General features: G+C 43.2%; 1 protein-coding gene across 1 annotated transcript in view; it reads left to right on the top strand.

Annotated features, from left to right (window-relative positions):
* TMEM242 (transmembrane protein 242) overlaps positions 1-20174 on the top strand; it is a 319004-nt gene extending 298830 nt beyond the window's left edge. The window contains exon 5 of the mRNA XM_073563937.1: positions 17146-20174. Within this exon, the coding sequence (XP_073420038.1) occupies positions 17146-17163 (18 nt within the window). The 3' untranslated portion in view covers positions 17164-20174. The remainder of the gene's footprint in view (positions 1-17145) is intronic.
* Positions 20175-23798: the final 3624 nt, after the last annotated feature.

Below are 23798 nucleotides of genomic sequence, written 5' to 3'. Positions count from 1 at the left end.
GGGGGTTGAAAGTGTTCACCACACAGCTAGATAAATTCTTTGAAGGGTCTAGTTTCCAAAATGGGGCAACTTGTGGGGTTTTTCCAATGTTTAGGTACATCAGGGGCTCTTCAAACATGATATGGCACCCACTCTCAATTCCTGTCAATTTTGCATTGAAAAAGTCAAAAGGTGCTCCTTCCCGTCCGAGCCCTGCCGTGCGCCCAAACAGTGGTTTCCACCACATATGGAGTATCAGCGTATCAGAAATTGCACATTTTCTTTTGTGGTCCATATTCTCCTTTTACCCTTGTGAAAGTAAAGAAAATTGTGGCCAAGAGATTATTTTTGTGACTAAAAGTTAAATGTTCATTTTTTCCTTCCACATTGCTTCTGCTCCTGTGAAGCACTTAAAGGGTTGTTAAACTTCTTGAATGTGGTTTTGTGCACCTTCAGGGGTGTAAATGGTGTCACTTTTGGGTATTTTTTGTCATGTAGACCCCTCAAAGTGACTTCAAATGTGATGAGGTCCCTAAAAGAATTTTGTAAATTTTGTTGAAAAAATGAAAAATCGCTGGTCAACTTTTAACCCTTATGACTTCTTTTTTTGGTTCCAAAATTGTGCTGATGTAAAGTTGACATGTGGGAAATGTTATTTATTAAATATTTTTTGTGACATACAGTATCTCTCTGATTTAAGGGCATAAAAATTCCAAGTTCAAAATTTGCTATATTTTCCAAATTTTTGCCAAATTTCCAATTTTTTTCACAAATAAATGCAAGACACATAGAATAAATTTCACCAGTATCATAAAGTACAGTTTGTCACGAGAAAACATTCACAGAATCGCTGTTATCCGGTGAAGCATTCCAGAGTTATGACGTCATAAAATATCAGTGGTCAGAATTGAAAAAATATGGCTTGTTGTCATGATCCAGGTCTGGATTTGCTTCTTGCTTTTCTTTTCCCGGCCTGGTCATAGAGGGGCTAACCTTTCCTGCCTCTCTTTGGTTCTTGGAAGGCTATTTATTGGTGCTATTTTTGGTAGCCTTTGTCAGTGATAGTTCTGGTCCTAGGATTGAGCAGCTGATCCGTATACCATAGTGATCCTTCCTTCTGATTTCCTGTGTGTGCCTGACCCATTCCCTATCCCGGACTTTGTGTACGTTTGATGATTTCCCTACAGTGTATGACTCGGCTTGAACTCTGAACTCTGCCTCTGTTTTTTTTCTGTGTCTGGTACTACGTTCCCCCGACTGGCTTTTTGACTCACTGGCTTGAACCTTGACTCCTCATTCCGTCTCACATTTTGATACCGTGCTCCCTCTGGTTCTGACTTTTGGCTCGTCTCTGACCTTGTGCATTGCTGTGACCTCTGGTACTTCATCTTCATTTTTGTTGCTGACTCCGGCCTGTCTGACTACTCTGCTGTCTGCTGGTGGCGGCCTGCACTTCTGCACCGAGGTGCTACACAGTTAGTGCTACCCCTTTTTCCCATTACAGCGCCTCCAGTTGAGGCTGCTGGCAGTTGCTCCGCGGTTGCATTATATTATCACTGACCTACATTTTAAAGATTCCATACTTTTTTTTTTCTTTCCTGTGGTATGAATCCGCTCCATACTTTGGCAGACCAAGTGGTCAACCTTACTCAGATAATGCAGGAGTTATCTGTGGAGCACAGGGCCTTGGTTACTTCTCAGAAACAGGTGCAGAGGGAGATGGCTGAGAAAGTTAAGTTAACCCAGGGGACCCCCTCTGTCAGTAAGTCTAGTGAGGTGACTGACGTGTCTCTGCACTCGCCTGAACCTTCAGTGAAACTCTCAGGGAGGGTTGCAAATTATTATTTTCCCTTGGACTCCGATTTTCAGTGGATGAGAGTTAGCAGGTGGGGATAATTATATCTTTCCTGAGGAAGGGTCTGTAGTCTTGGGTTTTTTCCTTACCCCTGACCACCCCTGAGAGAATGTCTATTGATAAGTTTTTTGATTCTCTGGGCCTCATATATGACGAACCAGACTGAGTCAGATTGGCAGAGGACACTATTATGGGTCTATCACAAGGAAAGCTCTCTGCTGATTGGTATTGTTCGGAATTTCAGAGATGGTCACCAGAGGTGTCCTTGAACGACTCGGCAATCAGGTGTCAGTTTCAGAGGAGACTGTCTGATCATTTAAAGGATGCCCTGTCTCTGCATTAACCTCCCAGCTCTCTGGAAGAGGCCATGACTCAGGCCGTTCACATAGATTGGAGGTTACGGGAGAGAGGAGTCGTGCAACGGGAAGCCCCCTTCTCTCCGGTTAAATCGAAACTTCACAACCTGCTGAGCCAATGGTACTAGGGGGCATCACCTTCAAGGAAAAGGAGAGGAGACATCAATGGGAAGGGAAACTTTGTATTTACTGCAGTGCTCCAGGACATTGGAAGGACTGTCTCTACTGTCCTCCTACTCGGAAGGTGTCAGGAAATGCCTAAGTCTGGAAAATTTAGGCAGGGGTGTAACCCCCCAACTTTTTTTCCAACACAGAAAAACCCTGCTGCAACAGTAGATGAAGAAGGTCTGATATGGCCCTTTGCCAGATTTTCTGTGATATAGTCCTTCATGGCCTGACTCTCCAGACCAAAGATATATAGCCTGCTCTAGAATGGCACAATCATAAGGATGAAGGGGAGGAAGCTCTTGACACCTATGGGTATTGGTCTTTACATTTTACCGTATGTGGTTTGAGGGCCTGGACCTAGACAAACATAACTTCAATCAAATTAAACCTTGCCCCACTATGCAGAAAGGCTGAAATAACCACCTTATTTTTTGCCCAGATGGATTTTGGCAGGTAAAAAAAATTGTGACCTACCCTCATAAAAATTATGTACACCCAGGTTGCCAACCTTTCCGCAACCTGGGCTCCTTCATTTTCTGGAAGTTGTTTATAGTGTGATAAGGAAGGTCAAGGACCACAAAATGACTCTTTACACCACAGGAAAAACACAATCCCCCTTTATGCAGGAAAAACACAATCCCCCTTTACGCTGAACTACAGTTGACTCCGACCTAGGTTCCATTGGTGTGGACCTCCCGCAAATTGAGGAGACTATGTCTCTGGCGAAGATGGCAATCCACAAAGCCAAATACTTGGGCGCCTCAAAGAAAATCAGTCTCATACAGAGAAAAGGATTTCTTTACGCTAACAGATAGCCCTTGACTGAACTGGCTACGAAGTGCAAGGTCATTCCTTTTTTATAACAATGAAGAAAGAAAGTGGACATAAAAAACTGGAAAAACTCATAGTGAATAAGACCAAAGTATGGTGGGATTATACTACCCTGGATAATTATACCCCAAAAAAACAGTATTCCCAGGAGTTTAAGAATCAAGAAGATTTCCACCACAATTTATTCAAATGAGTTTGTAGATGAATGGAATTAAATTTTGTCCAACTCTTCCTTAAATTTCATGCGCCTGATAAGAGGAATGAAGAGGTGAAGCTTAAGAAAATACAAACTGATTTTACCACTACTAAAACTAATCTGGAAAACTTTAACCCCTTTACTCCCGGAGCTTTTTTCGATTTTTCATTTTTGTTTTTCGCTCCCCTTTTTTCCAGAGCCATAACTTGTTTATTTTTCCATCACTATGGCCATGTGAGGGCTTATTTTTTGCGGGACGAGTTGTACTTTTAAACGACACCATTGGTTTTACCATGTCATGTATTCGAAAACGGGAAAAAAATTCCAAGTGTGGTGAAATTGCAAAAAAAGTGCAATCCTACACATGTTTTTGCTTGGCTTTTTTGCTAGGTTCACTAGATGCTAAATCTAACTTGCCATTATGATTCTCCAGGTCATTACGAGTTCATAGACAACAAACATGTCTGTTCTCTTTTATCTAAGTGGTGAAAAAAAATTCCAAAGTTTGCGAAAAAAAAAAAAAAAATTGCACAATTTTATGAGACCCGTAGCGTCTCCATTTTTCGTGATCTGGGGTCAGGTGAGGGCTTATTTTTTGCATGCTGGGCTGACGTTTTTAATGATACCACTTTTGTGCAAATACTTTTTTTGATCGCCCGTTATTGCATTTTAATGCAATGTCGCAGCGACCAAAAAACCGTAATTATGGCGTTTTGAATTTTTTTCTCGCTACGCCGTTTAGCGATCAGGTTAATGGTATTTTTTATTGATAGATCGGGCGATTCTGAATGCAGCAATACGTAATATGTGTATGTGTGTTTTTTATTGTTTTATTTTGATTAGGGTGAAAGGGGGGGTGATTTGAACTTTTAGGTTTTTTTATTTTTAAACATTTTTTTTCTTTTGGCATGCTTCAATAGCCTCCATAGGAGGCTTGAAGCATGCACAACTCTATCGGTTCTGCTACATATGGGCGATGGACAGATCGCCCATATGTAGCAGATTTACTGCTGTGCTTTGAGCGATCTGCCTACAACAACCATAGAGGTTGTCAGGGCAACGCATCGCCAATCCCCGATCACATGACGGGGTCGGCGATGAGCTCATTTCTGCCCCGGCGGCCAGAATTGCTATTTAAATGCCAGCTGTCAGCTTTGACAGCGGGATTTAACTAGTTAATAGGCGCGGGCGGATGGCGATTCCGCTCGCGCCTATTGTGGGCATGTCAGCTGTTCATAACAGCTGACATGTCACAGCTTTGAGGTGGGCTCACCTCCAAAAATTCTCAGATGACTCAGTGATTGTAGGGGATATTGTGGGTGACTGGGGTGAGGAGGAATATAGAAGGGTGGTTTCTGACTTTGTAGATAGTCTGGCACCAAACTGCCTTGAACTAAATGTAAAGAAAACCAAGGAGATGGTGGTGAGTTATAGGAGAAAGGATGATTACTTACCGATCAGTATTGCTGGCCAGGAGGTGGAGATGGTTGAGAGCTACAAATATTTGGGGGTTCACCTTGACAGCAAACTTGATTGGAGGTGTCATACAGAGAAGGTTAAAAAGAAGGGAATGAGCATACTGTACTTTCTGCGGAAGCTCAGGTCGTTCAATGTGTGCAGTAAAATGCTGGAAATGTTTTTACCAGTCCGTGGTAGCGAGCGCCATTTTTTTTGCTATCATCTGTTGGGGCAGCGGTGTGCGAGTAGCTGACGCCAATAAGCTCAACCAACTTATCAAGAAGGCAAGTGCAGCTGTTGGCCTCCACCTTGACTTTTTTGAGGAGAAGATAGGATTCAGAAGAAGTGTAGGGCTATAATGAACAATAATACACACCCACTATATGAGCTGTTCTTGAATCAGAAGAGCACATTCAGCAGCCGTCTAATCCTACTAAAGAGCAAGAAGGAGAAATTCAGGAAATCGTTTGTGCCTACTGCTATGGGGATGTATAATAATTCACTAAGGGTGAAAGATGGCTATGACCTAGGGCTGACACATAGAATCGTAGAGTTGGAAGGGACCTCCTGGGCCATCTGGTCCAACCCCCTGCTCAAAGCAGGATTCGCTAAATCATCCCAGTCAGATGTCTGTCCAGCCTCTGTTTGAAGACTTCCATTGAAGGAGAACTCACCACTTCTCGTGGCAGCCTGTTCCACTCATTGATCACTCTAACTGTCAAAAAGTTTTTTCTAATATCTAATCTGTGTCTCTTCCCATTCAGTTTCATCCCATTGCTTCTAGTCTTTCCTTGTGCAAATGAGAATAAAGTTGATCATTCTACAATGTGACAGCCCTTTAGATATTTGTAGACAGCTATTAAGTCTCCTCTCAGTCTTCTCTTTTGCAAACTAAACATTCCCAAATCCTGCAACCTTTCCTCATAAGACAGGGTTTGCAGACCGGTCACCATTCTGGTCGCTCTTTTCTGAACTTGCTCCAGTTTGTTGATGTCTTTTTTAAAATGTGGTGCCCAAAACTGGACACAATATTCCAGATGAGGTCTGACCAAAGAGGAGTAGAGGGAAATAATGACTTCACGTGATCTAGACTGTATGCTTCTGTTAATACATCCTAGAATTGCATTTGCCTTTTTTGCTGCTGCATCACACTGTTGACTCATATTCAGTCTGTGATCTATTAGTATACCCAAGTCTTTTTCACATGTGCTGTCACTTAGCCCTATTCCTCCCATTCTATATATGCTTTTTTCATTTTTATTGCCCAGATGTAGTACTTTCCATTTCTCCCTGTTAAAAACCATTCTGTTAGTTGCTGCCCACTTCTCCAGTTTATTTAAATCTTTTTGAATCCTCTCTCTCTCTTCTCTAGTATTAGCTATCCCTCCTAGCTTTGTGTCATCAGCAAATTTAATTCCTTCATCTAAATCGTTGATAAAGATGTTGAACAATACAGGGCCCAGGACAGAGCCCTGTGGTATCCTACTTGAGACATTCTTCCAACTGGATGTGCAGCCATTTACGACCACTCTTTGGGTCCGATCACTAAGCCAGTTATGAATCCACCTAACAGTTGCCTTGTCCATTCCATACTTAGTCATTTTTTCAATAAGGATTGTATGAGAGACTTTGTCAAATGCTTTGCTGAAGTCAAGATATACTATATCTACAGCATTTCCTTGATCCACCCAATCAGTGATACCGTCATAGAAGGAAATTAAGTTAGTCTGACATGACTTATTAGTTACAAACCCATGCTGACTCTGTTTAATCACTTCATTCTTATCCAGGTATTGACATACATGTTGTTTAATAATTTGTTCAAAGATCTTTCCTGGTATAGAAGTCAGACTCACCGGCCTAAAGTTGCCTGGGTCCACCTTCTTCCCCTTTTTGAAGATAGGAACAACATTTGCTCTTCTCCAGTCTTCTGGCACTTCTCCTGTTCTCCAAGAATTTTCAAAGATTATGGAGAGGGGTTCAAAAATTTCTTCTGCTATCTCAGTACTCAGGGGTGTAATTCATCTGGACCTGGAGACTTGAATTCATTTAGGTTAGCTAAGTGTTCCCTCACTATCTTTCTGTTTATAGATATCCTGGATTCTTCTATTCCCTTAATAGCACAGTGAATAACAGTTGATGTTGCATTTCCTTTCTGAGAGAAAACAGATGCAAAATAGGAATTTAAAAGTTCAGCCTTCTCAACATCCTGTCTTACCATTTCATCATTTTCATCCTGTAAAAATCCTATAGCATCTTTGACTTTTCTTTTACTTTTGACATATCCCCAAAATCCTTTATTATTGCTTTTGACATCTCTTGCAATAATCTGATTTGTGCCCTGCAGGTTCTGCAGACAGCATTATATTCTTCTTTAGATATGCCTCCCTCTTTCCATTTTATAAACATTTTTTTCTTCCTTTTTAGCATGTGCTTAAGTTCTGTGTTCATCCATCCTGGTTTCCTTAAATGCTTCCCTCTTTTCGGAATTGTTAACTGTGCTTTGAGAATTTCATTTTTCAAGATTTCCCATCCTTCCTGGACATTTTTGTCTTTAAGGATATCCAGCCATTGGATCCCTCCAATTCTCTTTCTGAATCCCTTAAAATCTGCCTTTCTGAAATCTAACCTTGACGTCTGAGTCTTCACAGGTCTTCCACCTCTAGTTATCCAAAATTCTAAAATAGCATGGTCGCTACCTCCTAGGGTCCCAGCCACTTTTACCTCCTCAACCATTTCCTCCCTGTTTATAAGGATTAGATCCAAGGTAGCAGTTCCCCTTGTTTTCTCCCTTACCTTTTGGAAGATAAAGTTGTCAGCAAGAGAGGATAAGAATTTCATTGACCTGTTAGTTTTGCCTGAGAGAGATTCCCAACAAATGTCTGGATAGTTGAAATCTCCCATGACAACTATGTCATATTTTTTGGAGAACTTGGCCATCTGATGCATAAAGAGTTCATCTATATCTTCGGCTTGCACAGGCGGCCTGTACTAAATGCCTACAATGGTGTCCTTTCCATTGTTCTGTCCTTGTATTCTTACCCAAACAGTTTCCACAGAACTCCCAGTCTCTGAAGCTTCAATCTCTGTGCAGATATACGCGTTTCGAACATACAATGCGACACCCCCTCCTCGTTTATCAAGTCTGTTTCTTGCAAATAAGTTGTATCCTTCTAGTCTTGTATTCCAATCATGTGTATTGTCCCACCAAGTTTCAGTGATTCCAATGACATCATATTTCTTTTCCTGTGTTAGTAGTTCCAATTCTCCTTGTTTGTTGCCCATGCTTTGTGCATTAGTATAGAAACATTTTAGTTTGTGATTGGTTTCTCTTTCTCCAATATTTTTATTAATTAGATTCTTTCGTCTTTGTTCTTCCTTTCCACTTCTAATAGCAGAGTTCTCAATAGCATTTGTCAGGTGTATGGCTTTTTCTGGTCTTTTGCTTCCCTTCCCATGTTGTTCTAGTTTAAAGCTCTCCTTACAAGTGTAGCAAGGTGACTTCCAAATACATGCTTTCCAGTCTTCGTAAGGTGCACCCCATCTCTAGCAAGTAGTCCATCGTATAAGTAGTTCACTCCGTGATCCAGAAATCCAAATCGTTGCTGACGGCACCATCGACGTAGCCAGTTGTTCACCTGCAGAATCTTATTCCACCTCCTTGTTCCATGGCCATCCACTGGGAGGATGGAAGAGAAGACCACCTGCGCTCCCAGTTCTTTCACTTTCTTGCCTAAGTCTTCAAAGTCTCTGCAGATGATTTCCAGGTCGTTTCTTGCGGTGTCATTTGTCCCCACATGTAGTAGCAGGAATGGGTAGTCATCTGTAGGTCTGAAGAGTCCTGATATCCTGTCAGACACATCTTTAATTTTTGCACCTGGAAGACAGCACATTTCTCTTGTAGTTATATCCGGTCTGCAGATAGCAGCCTCTGTTCCTCTCAGCAGGGAATCCCCCATGACCACCACTCTCCGTTTCTTCTTCACAACATTTTTCTTTCTCCATCCAGGAGGACTCTGAGGGCGTACAAGGTTGCTGTTTGTTGGCAAAGTCTTATCCTGATGTATTTCTTCATTGTTTTCCTGCGTGAGAGCCTGGTACTGGTTTCTGAGCAGTATGGGTGCTGACTGCCTCCTGATCCTCCTGCTTCTCTGGGTCACATGTCTCCATTCCTCTGTTTCTTCAGGTGCACTTCGAATTTCTTCTCTTTCTGTAACATGAAGAGATAATTCTGCTCTGTCCAAGAACTCTTCACCTTCCTTAATGATCTTCAATGTAGCTAACCTCTCTTCGAGATTTTGCAACTTTTCCTCCAACAGGGACACAAGCTTGCATTTGTGGCATGTGAAGTTTGGCTTTTCCACTGGTAAATCTGTGAACATGTAGCAAGAAATGCAGCTCACCAAATGGCTCCTGGCCTCTTCCATCTTGAGATTTCTTAAAAACGATGAAAGATGAGCCAGCTGCAACGGCCAAAACCCAGTGATCGTTGAGCTCGCGGAGACTTTTCACTTATCCCAGAAGGCCCTGGGAATATGCAAATGATCTCCTCAAGACTCTTCCCCTGGTTTTCCGATTTCCTCTTTTCAGCTGCAACGGCCAAAACCCAGTGATCGTTGAGCTCGCGGAGACTCTTCACTTATCCCAGAAGGCACTGGGAATATGCAAATGATCTCCTCAAGACTCTTCCCCTGGACACACTAATGGAAATGATCAGAGATTTGTATACCTTTGCTTGTTACGTATTGTGGTTAGTCATGTGCAAGATCTGTGTCTGGTAATTACTCTATGTAATGCTGTTTGTAATGTAGTAATGCTGTTCTTAATGTTTTGTTTGAAATGCTGTTGTAACGCTGCTGTGATACCATAATTTCCCTCGGGATCAATAAAGTGTATTGTATCGTAAAGCAAGGGATCCTTACCGATGACGTACTATTCCATCATCGGTAAGGAAGGGGTTAAAGATAATCATAAATATGATGAATCATTACAAAATATACAACACCCTGTTTCCAAACAAAAAAGTATCATTTTTACTCTTAAAAAAAACTAAATTTCACAGAGATTTTAATGATTACCATGAGAAACAAGTTTTTGAATGGGACAGGTGGCAGAAATCGCCCAAGACATTATTATTATTTATTAATATAGCACCATTGATTCAATGGTGCTGTATGTTTGAAGGGGTTACATACCAATTACAGATATCACTATACACAAACTAACAATGACAGACTGATACAGAGGGGAAAGGACCCTGCCTTTGCGGGCTAACATTCTACAGGATATTAAATCCCCCGGGTCGGTCTATTATTTCAGGCATTAGATTTATAACCTGCAATCTATCACACTATATCAACCTTTTCCTTCAGAAATATGTTATAAATTTGGATTCCTATCTTAGAAATTCATCCCAGTTGATTGATAATCTCCAAATAGCAACCTTTTTCCCCATTGTATTCTCCTAACCTTGGACGTTCAGGCATTATATAGCAACATATCGCATGATCGTGGTGTAGAGGCAATTGATCAGTTTTTATCTGCAGATGAACAAATGCCACACGTACAAAAATAATTTTTTTAAAAATGCCATTAAATTTATGTTAAGCAATAATGTCTTTTCTTTTGAAAAGCTCATGTACCGTCAGATAAAAGTTATGCAAAACTCTTCATGGGGGCCTTTGAATCAGTCTTAATTGCACAGTCCACTTTAACCATGGAAAAAATAGCCCTGTACCGCCGCTTTAAAGATGACTTAATCATTGTCTTCCATACAGTTCTTGATTTAATAGTGCACGTAGACTCAGCAGGAAAATGTTCTACGAAGTGGATTACAAATATTCCTTATGGCAATATTGGAGGATTAGAAAAAATTGCACAAATGAAACTGATTATTTGGAAGAATCTAAGGTTCTTAAAGATCGTTTTCAGCTGAAGGGTTATAAAAAAAAATCATTTATGATACCTTCTCTAAAGCCAAATTGTTTTCCCAGGAAGACTGCATTAAAAAAAATTAAAGCCAGGGCAGTTAAGGAGAATGTCACCTCAGAATTTGGCAAGTGGAGTTTTGCTACTACCTACTGTACAATTACTCCCATTTATTGATTCAAGATCTACTTAAAAAATTACTGGTTCATTCTAAAGGGCGATCCGATTCTTTTGAAACACCTCCCTGCCTACTCTAGAAGTGTTTTTAGAAGGAATTGTACCCTTCGGAACCTGGTTGCCCCTAGTAACATTACCTTGAACCTTCATCCCTTGTCAACTAACATCATTCTAAATCCTGGTTGTTTTGCCTGTAAAACTCCTAAATGCCTCTGTTGTGCAGCAATTGTACATAGAGCAAAACAATTTACCTCAAATACCACTGGCATCACTTTTAATATTAACTGTCATGTGAGCTGTCAATCCACTTATGTACCGTATATACTCGTGTATAAGCTGACCCACGTATAAGCCGACCCCCCTAATTTTGCCACAAAAAACTGGGAAAACTTATTGACTCATGTATAAGCCGAGGGTTAATGGTGGTCCTAGAAGATGCTCCATAGAAAAAAAAATCCATATGCTGCTGCACAAGGGTTAATGCTGGTCCAAGAAGATGCTCCATAAATACCCCCCATATGCTGCTGCACAGGGGTTAATGTAGCCCCATAAGATGCTCCATAAATACCCCCATTATCTGCTGCACAAGGGTTAATGCAGCCCCGTAAGATGCTCCATAAATAACCCCCATAATATGCTGCTGCACAAGGGTTAATGTTGCCCCATAAGATGCTCCATAAATACCCCATAATATGCTGATGCACAAGGGTTAATGCTGCCCCTAAGATGCTCCATAAATACCCCCCATATGCTGCTGCACAAGGGTTAATGCTGCCCCATAATATGCTCCATAAATTCCCCTCCATAATATGCTGCATAAGGGTTAATGCTGCCCCATAAGATGCTCCATAAATACCCCCCTGTTATGAGCTCATTTTCTGCTTCACCAGCTGGGAGTTCTCCTTCCGTTCTCCCTCTTTTAGTGACAGGAGGTAGTGAGGTTAGTTTAATTGGTAATGGTCGACCACATGACGAGGAGGATAGTGATTGGATCTCTGGAGTATCAGACTGTATATAAGACAGCCGACGCCCTATCCTTTTGCTGGTGAGTAGTCTGCTACTCAGGTCTTGGACTTCAGCTCTGCTCCAGTCATCTCAAGTTAAGTTTGTTTTTTGCTAATGTTCACACTTGCTCTTGTTGGTCAACTCAGTTTTTGTGTGGTTAGCCAGCCAGCCCGGCTGGGCTGTGCTGAATTTCCACTCTTATTTATCTGTGTTTGCTAACTTGCCTTTTTGTCCTTTATTAGATTGGCATCTTTTTTGCTCTGTCTCAGAATATTCCAGAGTGCTGATATAGTGGGAGAAGTCTAGTGACTTCATGGTTAATTTTGTTATCAGAAGCGTTGGACATTATTTTTGGTAGGGTTTTTGGCAGATTGCAGACAGTATTTTTCCTTTCCTGTCCTTTCAAGTTAGTTTGGCCCCATCATTTGCTCAGCCTATTTTTCTGCCTTTGTTTGTGTTTTCATCTTGCTTCACCGTTAATACATGTGGGGGGGCTGGCTTTCCTTTGGGGACTGCTCTGGGGAGTTAGTTTTCCTCTCTTCCTGCTTTAGGCTTATGTAGTGCTCCGGTTGTGACGAGGTGTCTAGGACCACCGTAGGCACGCTCCACGACTGTTTGTAGTTGTGTGTTAAGATCAGGGCTCTGCAGTCTGCATAGTGACCAACCTCTCTGGTTTTCTGAGACTTAGCATTTGTTGCTTTTTTTCCTCCTCGGTGACCCATTCATAACACCCCCCATAATATGCTACTGCACAAGGATTTATGCTGCCCCATAAGATGCTCCATAAATACCCCCCATAATATGCTGCTGCACAAGGGTTAATGCTGCCCCATAAGATGCTCCATAAATACCCCTTATTTGCTGCTGCCGCTGCAATGAAAATAGAAAAAATGACATACTCACCTCTCCGTTGCTAGGGGCAGGTGCCGTTATCCTGAGCCCCCGGCACTGGCGATATTTACTGGTCCCCGTTCCATCGCCATCCACTGCTCTGTCTCCCGGGTCTCTGCAGTGACGTTCAGCATAGGGCGCGCACTGACTACATCATCGCGCCCTCTGCTTAACGTCACAACAGGAGGACCCAGAGACACAGCGGTGCATGGCGGTGGATCGGGGCCATGTGAATATTGCTCTGCCCCCATTATACTCACCCCCTCCTGGTGCACGGTCTTCTCTGCAGCCCCTGCTTCTCCCTTGGTTGTCTGCTCCCTGCGTTCAGTGGTCACGTGGTACCACTGATTAAACTCATGAATATGCGCATATTCATGAGTTTAATGAGCAGTACCATGTGACCGCTGAACGCAGGAAGAAGACGACCGAAGGAGAAGCAGGGGCTGCAGAGACGTGACAGGAGGAGTGAGTATGGTCTCTGACACCCCCGCTCCCTCTCCCTCGCCCACCCCCGGTATATGACTCGCGTATAAGCTGAGAGGGGGACTTTCAGCCCAAAAAATGAGCTGAAAATCTCAGCTTATACGCGAGTATATACGGTAATTTATTTAATACAAGGTGCTTGCGGCCTCCAGTACGTGGGACGCACCTTTCAAACTGCACGACCGCTTAAATAAACCACCAAAATATCCATAATGGTTTCTTATTACACAATTTATCTAAACATTTCTATACAGCGCATCAGAAAGATCCAAGATTCTGAAGTCTCATTATTATCGATCATATACCAGACAATGTCACTGACCGCTATAGAAGTTTAATCAATAGAGAAAGCTATTGAATATTTAAGTTAGGGTACCATTACAGATAATGACGCTCCAGCGATCCCGACAACGATACGACCTGGTAAGAATCGCTGATATGTCGCTATATAGTTGCTAGTAAGCTGACAAACAGGCAGATCTACTCAACGATGCAGCAACGATACTGCGATCCGCATAATGACCTCAGCGGTTGTTGGGACCTTGTCACACAGCAGCTATTGTGATGACTCAGACCTCGATAGGCGTGCTTTTTATGTCTGTCGGGGCCCGGCTGATCATGGGGAGTCTGGGGGGGGAGCCAGGGGCCTGGGGCCCGGCTGATCATGGGGGTCTGGGGGAGCTAGGTGCCTGGGGCCCGGCTGATCATGGGGAGTCTGGGGAACCAGGGACCCGGCTGATCATGGGGGGGTCTGGGAGAGCCAGGGGCCCAGCTGATCATGGGAGGGTCTGGGGGAGCCAAGGGCCCGGTTGATCATGGGGGAGCCAGGGGCCCAGCTGATCATGGGGGAGTCTGGGGGAGCCAAGGGCCCGGTTGATCATGGGGGAGCCAGGGGCCCAGCTGATCATGGGGGTCTGGGGGAGCCAGGGGCCCAGCTGATCATGGGGGAGCCAGGGGCCTGGCTGATGGAGGTCTAGGAGAGCAAGAGGCCTGGCTGAACATGGGGGGTCTGGGAGAGCCAGGGGCTCGGCTGATGATGGAGGTCTGGGTGAGCCAGAGGCCCGGCTGATGATGGAGGTCTAGGGGAGCAAGGGGCCTGGCTGATGATGGAGGTCTGGGGGAGCCAGGGGCCAGGCTGATGATGGAGGTCTAGGGGAGCAAGGGAGCAAGGCTGATGATGGATGTCTGGGGGACCCTGGAGCCAGGGGCTCGGCTGATGATGGGGGTTTGGGGGAGCCAGGGGCTCGGCTGATGATGGGGTTTGGGGGAGCCAGGGGCCCGGCTGATGATTGGGGAGCCAGGGGGCCCGGCTGATCATGGGGTGAGCCAGGGCCCAGGGAGACAAATCTCCAGCATCCATGATTAGTAGGCACATTGTTGACTGTCTCCACCTGCAGCTCAGCCCGTAGTCCTATCCTTTTAGTCAGCATAGACTGTGCTGTGACCAGTACCAACATGTTGACTGCCTCCACCTGCAGCTCAGCCCGTAGTCCTATCCTTTTAGTCAGCAGACTGTGCTGACCAGTACCAGCATGCTGACTGTCTCCACCTGCAGCTCAGCCCATAGTCCTATCCTTTTAGCACAGACTGTGCTGACCAGTACCAGCATGTTTACTGTCTCCACCTGCAGCTCAGCCTGTAGTTTTATCCTTTTAGTTAGCACAGACTGTGCTGACCAGTACCTGCATGTTGACTGTCTCCACCTGCAGCTCAGCTTGTGGTCCTATCCTTTTAGTTAGCACAGACTGTGCTGACCAGTACCAGCATGTTGACTGTCTCCACCTGCAGCTCAGCCTCTAGTCTTATATGGGGTATCAGCCTACTCAGGACAAATTGCACAAGAACTGTTATGGTCCAATTTCTCATGTTACACTTGGGAAAATAAAACATTGGGGGTGAAAAGATCATTTTTGTGAAAAAAAATTAGATTTTTTTATTTATATGGCTCTACATTATAAAATGTCAAGCACTTTGGGGTTCAAAGTGCTCACCACACATCTAGATAAGTTCCATAAGGGGTCTACTTTACCGTAGCATTTACTGACCGTGGGAACATACCCTAAAGAGTTTTGGAATTATGACTGTATAAAAGTTAGGAAACTAAATAAATGGAGTGATCAGCCCTTCAGGCTGAGTTCACACGTGGCGTTTTTTTCGCGTTTCCGCGGCGGTTTTAACCGCGCGATTTTGCCGCGAAAACGCGAAAAATAAGCATCCCATGCATTCCTATGGGATTCCGCAATGCTGTGCTAATGCTGCGGTTTTTACCGCGGCGGAATCGCTTCGCGGTAAAAACCGCAGCATGCTCATTATTTTGCGGAATCGCGGCGATCCCGCACCCATAGGAATGCATTGTTCCGCTTACCTCCCGCATGTGGCTGTGCACACCATGCGGAAAGTAAGCAGAACAATTGCGGATGGTACCCACGGTCCGGAGGAGAGGAGACTGTCCTCCGGGCTTTGGGTACCATATCCCTGTAAAAACGTCGCGATCCCGCGAGAACGGACATCATCGCGGGCGTTTTCGCAAAGGATTACTGGGAACGGATGCGCGGGACGTCGGAAGGTAAGAATAACAGTATTTTTTATTTTTTTTTTTTACATTCTATCTTTTACTATTGATGCCGCATAGGCAGCCTCAGTAGTAAAAAGTTGGTCACACTTGTCAAACACTGTTTGATGAGTGTGACCAACCTGTCAATCAGTTCTCCAAGCGATGCTACAGATCGCTTGGAAAACGCTAGCAATTCTGCAAGCTAAATACGCTTGCAAAATGCTAGTTTTTCCGCGGGAAAATAGCGGGAATTTAAAATGCGATTTTCCCGCGGACTGGAATTCCGGAATTCTCGCGGTAATTTAAAGATTTTTTTTTTAGTGTATAATCAGTGATTATACATGCAGTAATATACACTTTCCATTTATTTGGTGGGCAGGCTGAGGCAGCAGCGGTGGGCAGGCTGAGACGATGATTAGATTCATCTTGACTGGGTGGTGGGTGCAGCGGCAACACCAGCTGTGTGAGTAAATAACAAATCCATGTATTTGTTTGTCCACCATTTCAGTATGTGATTGTACTTACCGTATATATACATTGCTATTTGGGAGTCGAAAAGGGAGGGGGATGATCCTGACCTGCTGGAAAACCAAATGCCCAATGATAACATAAGGCAGCAGTGCTCAGGATAATCCAGTAGCTTAGAAGTGAAAGTGAGGAGGGATTTTGGAAGGTTTGCATGGTGAAGGAGGAGCTAGGGTGGAGGCGGAACTGGGGGTGGGGCCTGAGCGGAGTCTCAAGGGGGCCCCATAAATTTTGCAAGTATGGGGCCCCGAAATTCATATTGGCAGCACTGCCCGTGTGAGTCGCTAGTGCGTTATTATTCATGGATTTTACTATGCGGTTTGCTTCAGCATTGCCTGTCTGAGTTGCTAGTGTGCAATAATTATTGGATCTTACTACACCTACTGGTTGCTCCGTCTGCAAGGTAGGCATTGTTTGGGGTCTCAGATTAGGATCTTTGTAGCGTTTCCTTTTTTAGGTCAGCTATCTGTTATATTTAATCATAACTCTATTCTACATTGTGGTCATGCTTTTACACGTGCAAGCAAATGGAGGGCTGCTTGGCTTCTATCTGTGTATATACGCTTTGACATGGGCAGCCAATTTAGTTTTCCTGCCCCGACCCTGCCATTGAAGGATCTTTGTAGCGTTTCCATTACTAAGCTATCAATTATATGCAATAATAACATTTAACATGTACAGTTATAATAATTGTGTTGTTTTGTTGAAACTTCACTCATCTTTACATTTTATTTTGCAGTTTGCTCATCATGAATGACACGGAGCGTGCTGACGTGGTTGCTGCATTGCTGGTTGAGGAAGCTCGGCAACAAGATGAGGCATGGATGCTAGAGAGGCGTTCCAAACTAAAGCGTCGCATGTGGACCAGAGAATGGCTGGAGAAGAGGTCTAAATTCTCCCACATGCAACTTGTAAGAGAGCTTCAGGAGAAGAATCCTCATGATTTCCGCAACTATCTGCAGATGTCAGAGGAATCCTTCAAACTGTCACTGGAAAGTGTTATGCCACTTATTCAATGGAAGGATACACCAATGTGTGCTGCTGTCTCGGCAGACGAAAGATTGGCAGTCACGCTGCGATTCCTGGCCACCGGACGCTCACTGCAAGACTTACATTTTTCTGCAGCTATCACATGGTCCCTGCTCAGCGTTTTAATTCCGGAGACATGTAATGCGATTGTCCGCGGTCTATGGAGATACATTCAGTTTCCCAAAATGGAGGCAGAATGGAAAAATATTGCCTCAGATTTTGAGCAGCTTTGGCAGTTCCCTAACTGTGGTGAGGATTTGGACGGGAAACGTGAGGATCACTCAACTACCGAACTGCGGATCCTATTTCTACAATTATAAGGGCTATTTCAGCATCATCCTGATGGCCCTTGTTAACGCCAATTACAAATTTATAAATGTTGATGTTGACATGAATGGCAGGATTTCTGATGGTGGTGTTTTAGAGCACACAGGTTTTGGAGAGCGATTGAACAACTGTGACCTGAACTTGCCTCCCAACTCGGAGACAACTGGCAACCTTAATTTTGTTTTTGTCGGCGATGAAGCCTTCCCGCTTCCTGGCAATCTTCTCAAACCGTTCCCCCCAAAAAGTCTTACGGAGGAAAGACAAATTTTCAATTACCAGTTGTCAACGGCACGACGGGTTGTAGAAAATGCCTTTGGCATCATGGCCAACCACTTCAGAGTTTTCCACACACCTATTAACCTGAAGCTTGAATCAATAGACTCTAGTTTTGGCCTGTTGCGTGCTGCACAACTTCCTTCGGCGGCGCAATGCAATTGCGTACAGTCCGCCTGGCTTCGTGGACTCTGTCGACCAAACAAATGGTGAAGTGATGCTCGGTGACTGGTGTGCAAACGATCCCGCAATTGCATGACTTCAACCAGTCGTACACGGCAGAACCAAGGATGATGCGAAGGCCTGCCGAGACAACTGCCAATATTTTAACGGTCCTGGTGCTGTTACTTGGCAGCATCAGATCTTATAGTGGGCTACTGATCACATTTATACAGTCCTTTCATTATCTGTAATGATTTTTGTAATAAACTTTACGTTTTACTTTACAAAAGCTTTTTCGTTCTTTCACTAATAAGGGCCCGTGCACAAAGCTGTCCGCTATGTACATATGTGTGGCAGCCACATTGATTTTAATAGGGCCATACACATATGCAGCCCTTTGTGCACTCTCTCTCTCTCTATATATATATATATATATATACCTAATTATTTTTTATTCTTTTTTAAGATTATACAGTTTTCATCGGGAGGTTTCTTCAATAAAATTCGATATATACTCCAACGTGTGATGACTTTTATAATTTCATTTGCACCGACCCTTTAGGAAAAACAGAGAAAAAGAACAATTGCATTGTAATTAGGAACATGTGTACATACCAATATACATACAAATATATTCCTATTTTAATGTCTATACACCTATGTTAACAATTAGATGTATAGATATCCATACAAAACAGCAACGTTGCACACACCAGCGTTCCCGTCTGACCATAGATGCTGTATCGAGGAAGTGACACTTTGCGAACACAGTTGAGTCTCTGATCAGGCGGATACGCTGAATTGAGGGGTGCTTCCCTTCGAGGACGCCTAGCCCGCAGATTCGGTGTGGCGCACGCCACGACCTAGATCCGGAAAAAGATGGCGGACCTGCGCTACCGGTCTAGTGAGCGCATTGCCAGCATCCGGGCTCAAAATCAAAGGCGCTGTGGTGAGTGTTGTTGAGCGGATCTGTAGAAGTTCTGTCTTGTTGGTTATCACTGCCCCGGGGTGCCTGTCCCACCTCCTGCTCTGACATCCTCTACTTTCCCTGCCATGCTCCATAGTAACAGTAGCGAATGCTTAATTTGTCACTGTAAATTTGTTTACTGTTAACGATATTTATAACTTTGTATGTAACCCCCTTCTCATGTACAGCACCATGGAATTAATGGCACTATATAAATAATAATAATAATAATTTAAACTTGCCAAAGCCCCGCCCCAAAAGCCCTAATCAACTAAGTTAGTTGAAGGAGTATTCCACTCAATAGAATTTTTTTCCTATCCCTTGGACCACCATCTCCAGCAGCACCACCATCTCCAGCAGCTACCGCCGCAGCTTACCCCTTCTACCACTGCAACCCCTTCTCAAGCTGCTAGCCTGCCTCCACATGTGGGGTCATCCACTTCATCCCCCATAATTGGATTCTCTCCAGCGTCACTCCGTGACATTGGTGCAGGCTCACCTTCCGGTAATTGAAGCACACAATATAAGCTCCCTACAAGTTGGAAAGGATACTTGGGTGGTAATATTAAGTTTTGTGTGTTCCACTAGCCGTTGATTACAGGATCAGGGTGGGTTCTGAGCAACTTATCAGAGGAACCAGAGGCGCCCCAAAACCGTAAGTGTTAAACAACAAACATATACCTTTAGTAAGATGTTGCAACAGAATTAGCCTGGTTAACTTTTACCATTCCCTCAACAGAAATCCCTACCTTACAGGACCTGCTGGCATCACACAGGCGGATGATGGCAGCTGTGCACCAACATGGAATGATGCTGGAGAGGTATATGGCAGCCCAACAGCAGGGTGGCAGCCAATAAGAGCCTCATTTTTTTTTTTTTTGCTATTTTTTAGTTTATTTTGTTAATTTTTAAAAAATATATATTTCTAGGTTATATCCGCTGCTGTGTCAACTTATTTCAAAACCTTAAAAAAAACCTTAAAAAAACAAATAAAAACCTTCAAATATACATTTAAATGAAAATTAAAAAAATATTAAAATAAACTAATAAAAACACACCCATTACATGTGGGCATCTGTAGCGGGAGTACTGCCCTGATGACGGCCCTGACCTGACCACCACCCAGCCCTTTATCCCGCCTTAGTAGGCAAGCTAATAACTATGCAGAATTTAGTAAAGCAGGCCACAAGTTTCATGCAAAATAACATTTTTATTAAAGTCAAAAATATGTAAACAATAAAATAAACACAACATGTCATAAGTAATCAGTAAACAAAAGAAAACATCACTCGAACTACAATTGTTGATAATACGAGTCTGAATCATTAAATCGTTTGTCTGGGTGGGGTAAAAAATTGAGAAGCCAGAGGTAACGTGATACTGTGGGCGCCCAAAGTTCACGTTTTGCGGAGGCTCAATCCCCCTCCTCGGTGTGCTGTCAAGCGGCTCTTGCATATGTGTCCATGAGTACTGTGAACATGGATTTCGCTCGAACACAGCAGACGTGTCAGTCAGTTTCACTGTCACCGCTTTATTTAATGCCTCAAATATTACCCTTTCGTCATGCATCCTTTGGGTTTCATCCAGCATACGAAGTCTGTCATCCACAAACTGCAAAGCCGCTAATGGCGGGTTTGCTGTGCTGTGTTAAAGTTGTCTTTGCCAAATCAAGGAAATCAGGTGAAGGCGAGGTGGTGGCCTTTCTTTTGCGACAGGATGATGAGAGTCGCCGAGGTATAGTAGAAGGTGCATCTTCACTAGCCTCCTCAGTATTGATTGCACATGTTGGTGTTGACAAAGCTTGACAACGCTCCTGCGTGAACAGAAAATGCATGTTAAAGCAAAAACCAAAACTTATTGTACATCATACAGCAACACCCAAATACAGCAATGCGTTTGCATTGGATATCATGAGCAGCAGTCACAAGCGTACAGGTGCACTGGAAACAAATGTGAGGGCGGGACTAGTACTACAGGATATGAAATGGCATTCAACGGTATGAAAACTGAGTGTGCCGAAACAAAGGAGTATACTTATCAGTACTGGAAGGGATTACTTTTGTAATCTGCAAAATTAATTATGTAAAACCGGAGTTACTATTTTCTATTCAACTTTGCCATGTACATACTAAGTTTAAATGCTATTTAGAGGGAAGTAAATAAGGTGCTTACATCTCTGACAGGGGAGTCAGGCTGTATCTCTGGCTCTTCTTCCTCAATCAGCGACATCGTCAATGCCATTGGGCGTGGTACCTCTTGGTCACGTGTGAAGGCCATCAAGTCGTAGTACCATAACTTGGGCACATACACTTCTTCTGTACCGGCACCAGACTTCGTGGACTTTTCGACCTTATTAAATTCTTTTTTGTAGACTGTGCATAGGCCCTGAATTTTTTTCTTCACCACAGTCTCATCCACAGTGCCGCTGGGATTGTGCTGCTTGAAGAGGGCAGCTAGTTTATCATAAGCCTCATTTTTTTATATTTATTACTGTAGTCAGCAGATTTTATCTTCCAAAGGCAGGTACAGGGAGCGATACAGTTCGATCAATTCCCGAATGAATTCCTGGCTATTGGAGGACATCTGAAAAAAATAAAAGCAAACAGTGAGAACAGAACAATACATGTAACATTTTAGAAAACTCAAAATCCATGTTTGAAATGCACTAGTGTTTGTTGGGCTGGGCAGCAAAACTAAAATGGCTGCCCATGCTAAAGCGTATGTACATAGATGCCAAGCAGCCCTCCATTTGCTTGCAAGTGTTAAAGCATGACCACAATGTAGAATAGAGTTATGATTGCATATAACTTATAGCTGACCTATAAAAGGAAACACTACAAAGATCCTAATTTGAGACCCCAAACAATGCTTACCTTGCAGACAGAGCAACCAGAAGGTGTAGTAAGATCCACTAATAGTGCACTAGCGACTCAGACAGGGACGTTGAAGCAAGCCGCGTAGTAAAATCCACAAATAATAACGCACTAGCGACTCACACGGGAACGCTGAAGGAAAATCGTATAATACGATCCACAGCGCTCAGGAACACAGGTTTGAAGCGCTGCTATGTTGTCTTTTATGACGAGGTCGCCCCCTTTCAGAGAATGATAACGCAGTAGTGGCCACCAATCGGAGATGAGGGCACGTTGAAAAGAAAAAGCAAAATCACGCCTGCATTGCTGAGTTATGAGTCACCAGCAAGGTCGCTCGTTGTTGTTATGGCATCAAACACAGCGATGCATGCTGGCCAGCGAGACACCAACGATGAAAAAATGGTCTAGGACATTCTAGCATGATCAGCGATATCGCAGCGGGGGGCCAGTCGCCGCTATGTGTCACACGTAGCGAGATCGCTGGCGAGGTCACTGTTGCGTCACAAAGCCTGTGACGTTTCAGCTAATGATCTTGCTAAGGATCTCGCTATGTGTGACGGGACCTTTTGGCACATTGACTCCAGAGGGATTGAACCTCACCATAGAAAATGTAACCAAATAATCTGAAGATAATAAGTGGTTGTCCTTTTTTCATTTTATTCTAACATATTGCATTTTTTATTTTATCTCTTACCTAATTTTTATCTTATATTTTTATCTTATGTTATCCTTTTGAAATTTTGCTTTTTATTCCAGTTGTACCATGTTTAATTTTATATTCAATTTATACTTTATTGACAATTGTTTCGCTGTTAACATTGGTCCCCCTGTTTTTAACTATCCCCTTCCCTCCCCTAATTGTCATGCTGATGTGGATTTTTTGGTTGGGTGAATTTACCCCTGTGCGTACTGTGGCCTGTCCTGATTAGACAGAGTCTTATTGAGCACTCAAAGGAAAAGAGGAAGCTACACTTAGTTAGCAACAACTCATTCCAGCAGAACTCTGGAAACTTTATTCATATTCATGGTCTTTTATCAGTTCGTATAAAGGAGTGGTTACTCATTAACATAAAGGCTTTACTTCTTATCTAATTGGTCAGTTTGAATACATGAACAAATATGGGTGTCTGACCTGGGGTTACTTAGACACCACATGATTTACTGTCCGGAGTCTTGCACTCGTCAGCAAGTCTCCAATATCGACTGGACCATCTGGCCTTGCTTCCTCATTCCCTATGTCTTCTAGATATTTCTCAAGTCACAAGACAATGAGATGACTGGATAGCAGGTTATTTCCACCACCACCAACTTGTTATAAGGTTCAAACTGTGAATATGTATCTGTGTGCAGTATATATGAGTATATAGCAGTATATAGCCTATAGCAGGCAAGTGAGATCTAGATGAAATACATATATATTTCCATAACAATGCCACCTGATGAAGACGGTGAGTTGCCGTTGAAACGCGTTGTGGAATAAAGGTTTTTATCTCTTTTCTCATTAGCCCTCTGCGACACTCATCTGAGCGCTCTATATAGACTGCATTGCATCTTGTTCTTGTATTTTACATATTTTAATTTATGATTTGCAATAAAAGTTTAATTTTAATCACACTCCTACTCGTTCACCCTTCCCTTTTACCCTATGCTTATAATTTGGTGGTTTTCACCTTGTGGATATTTGTCCTATGAGTAACTGACTCCTTATTGTTCTAAAAAATAGCAGTGTCTGCATTTATATTTACAAACTCACAATATGTT

The sequence above is a fragment of the Dendrobates tinctorius genome, unplaced genomic scaffold (assembly GCF_039654945.1).
Source record: "Dendrobates tinctorius isolate UK_male_01 unplaced genomic scaffold, ASM3965494v1 ptg000409l, whole genome shotgun sequence".
In the NCBI taxonomy this organism is placed as follows: domain Eukaryota; kingdom Metazoa; phylum Chordata; class Amphibia; order Anura; family Dendrobatidae; genus Dendrobates; species Dendrobates tinctorius.
This window is presented reverse-complemented; position numbering and strand designations above follow the sequence as displayed.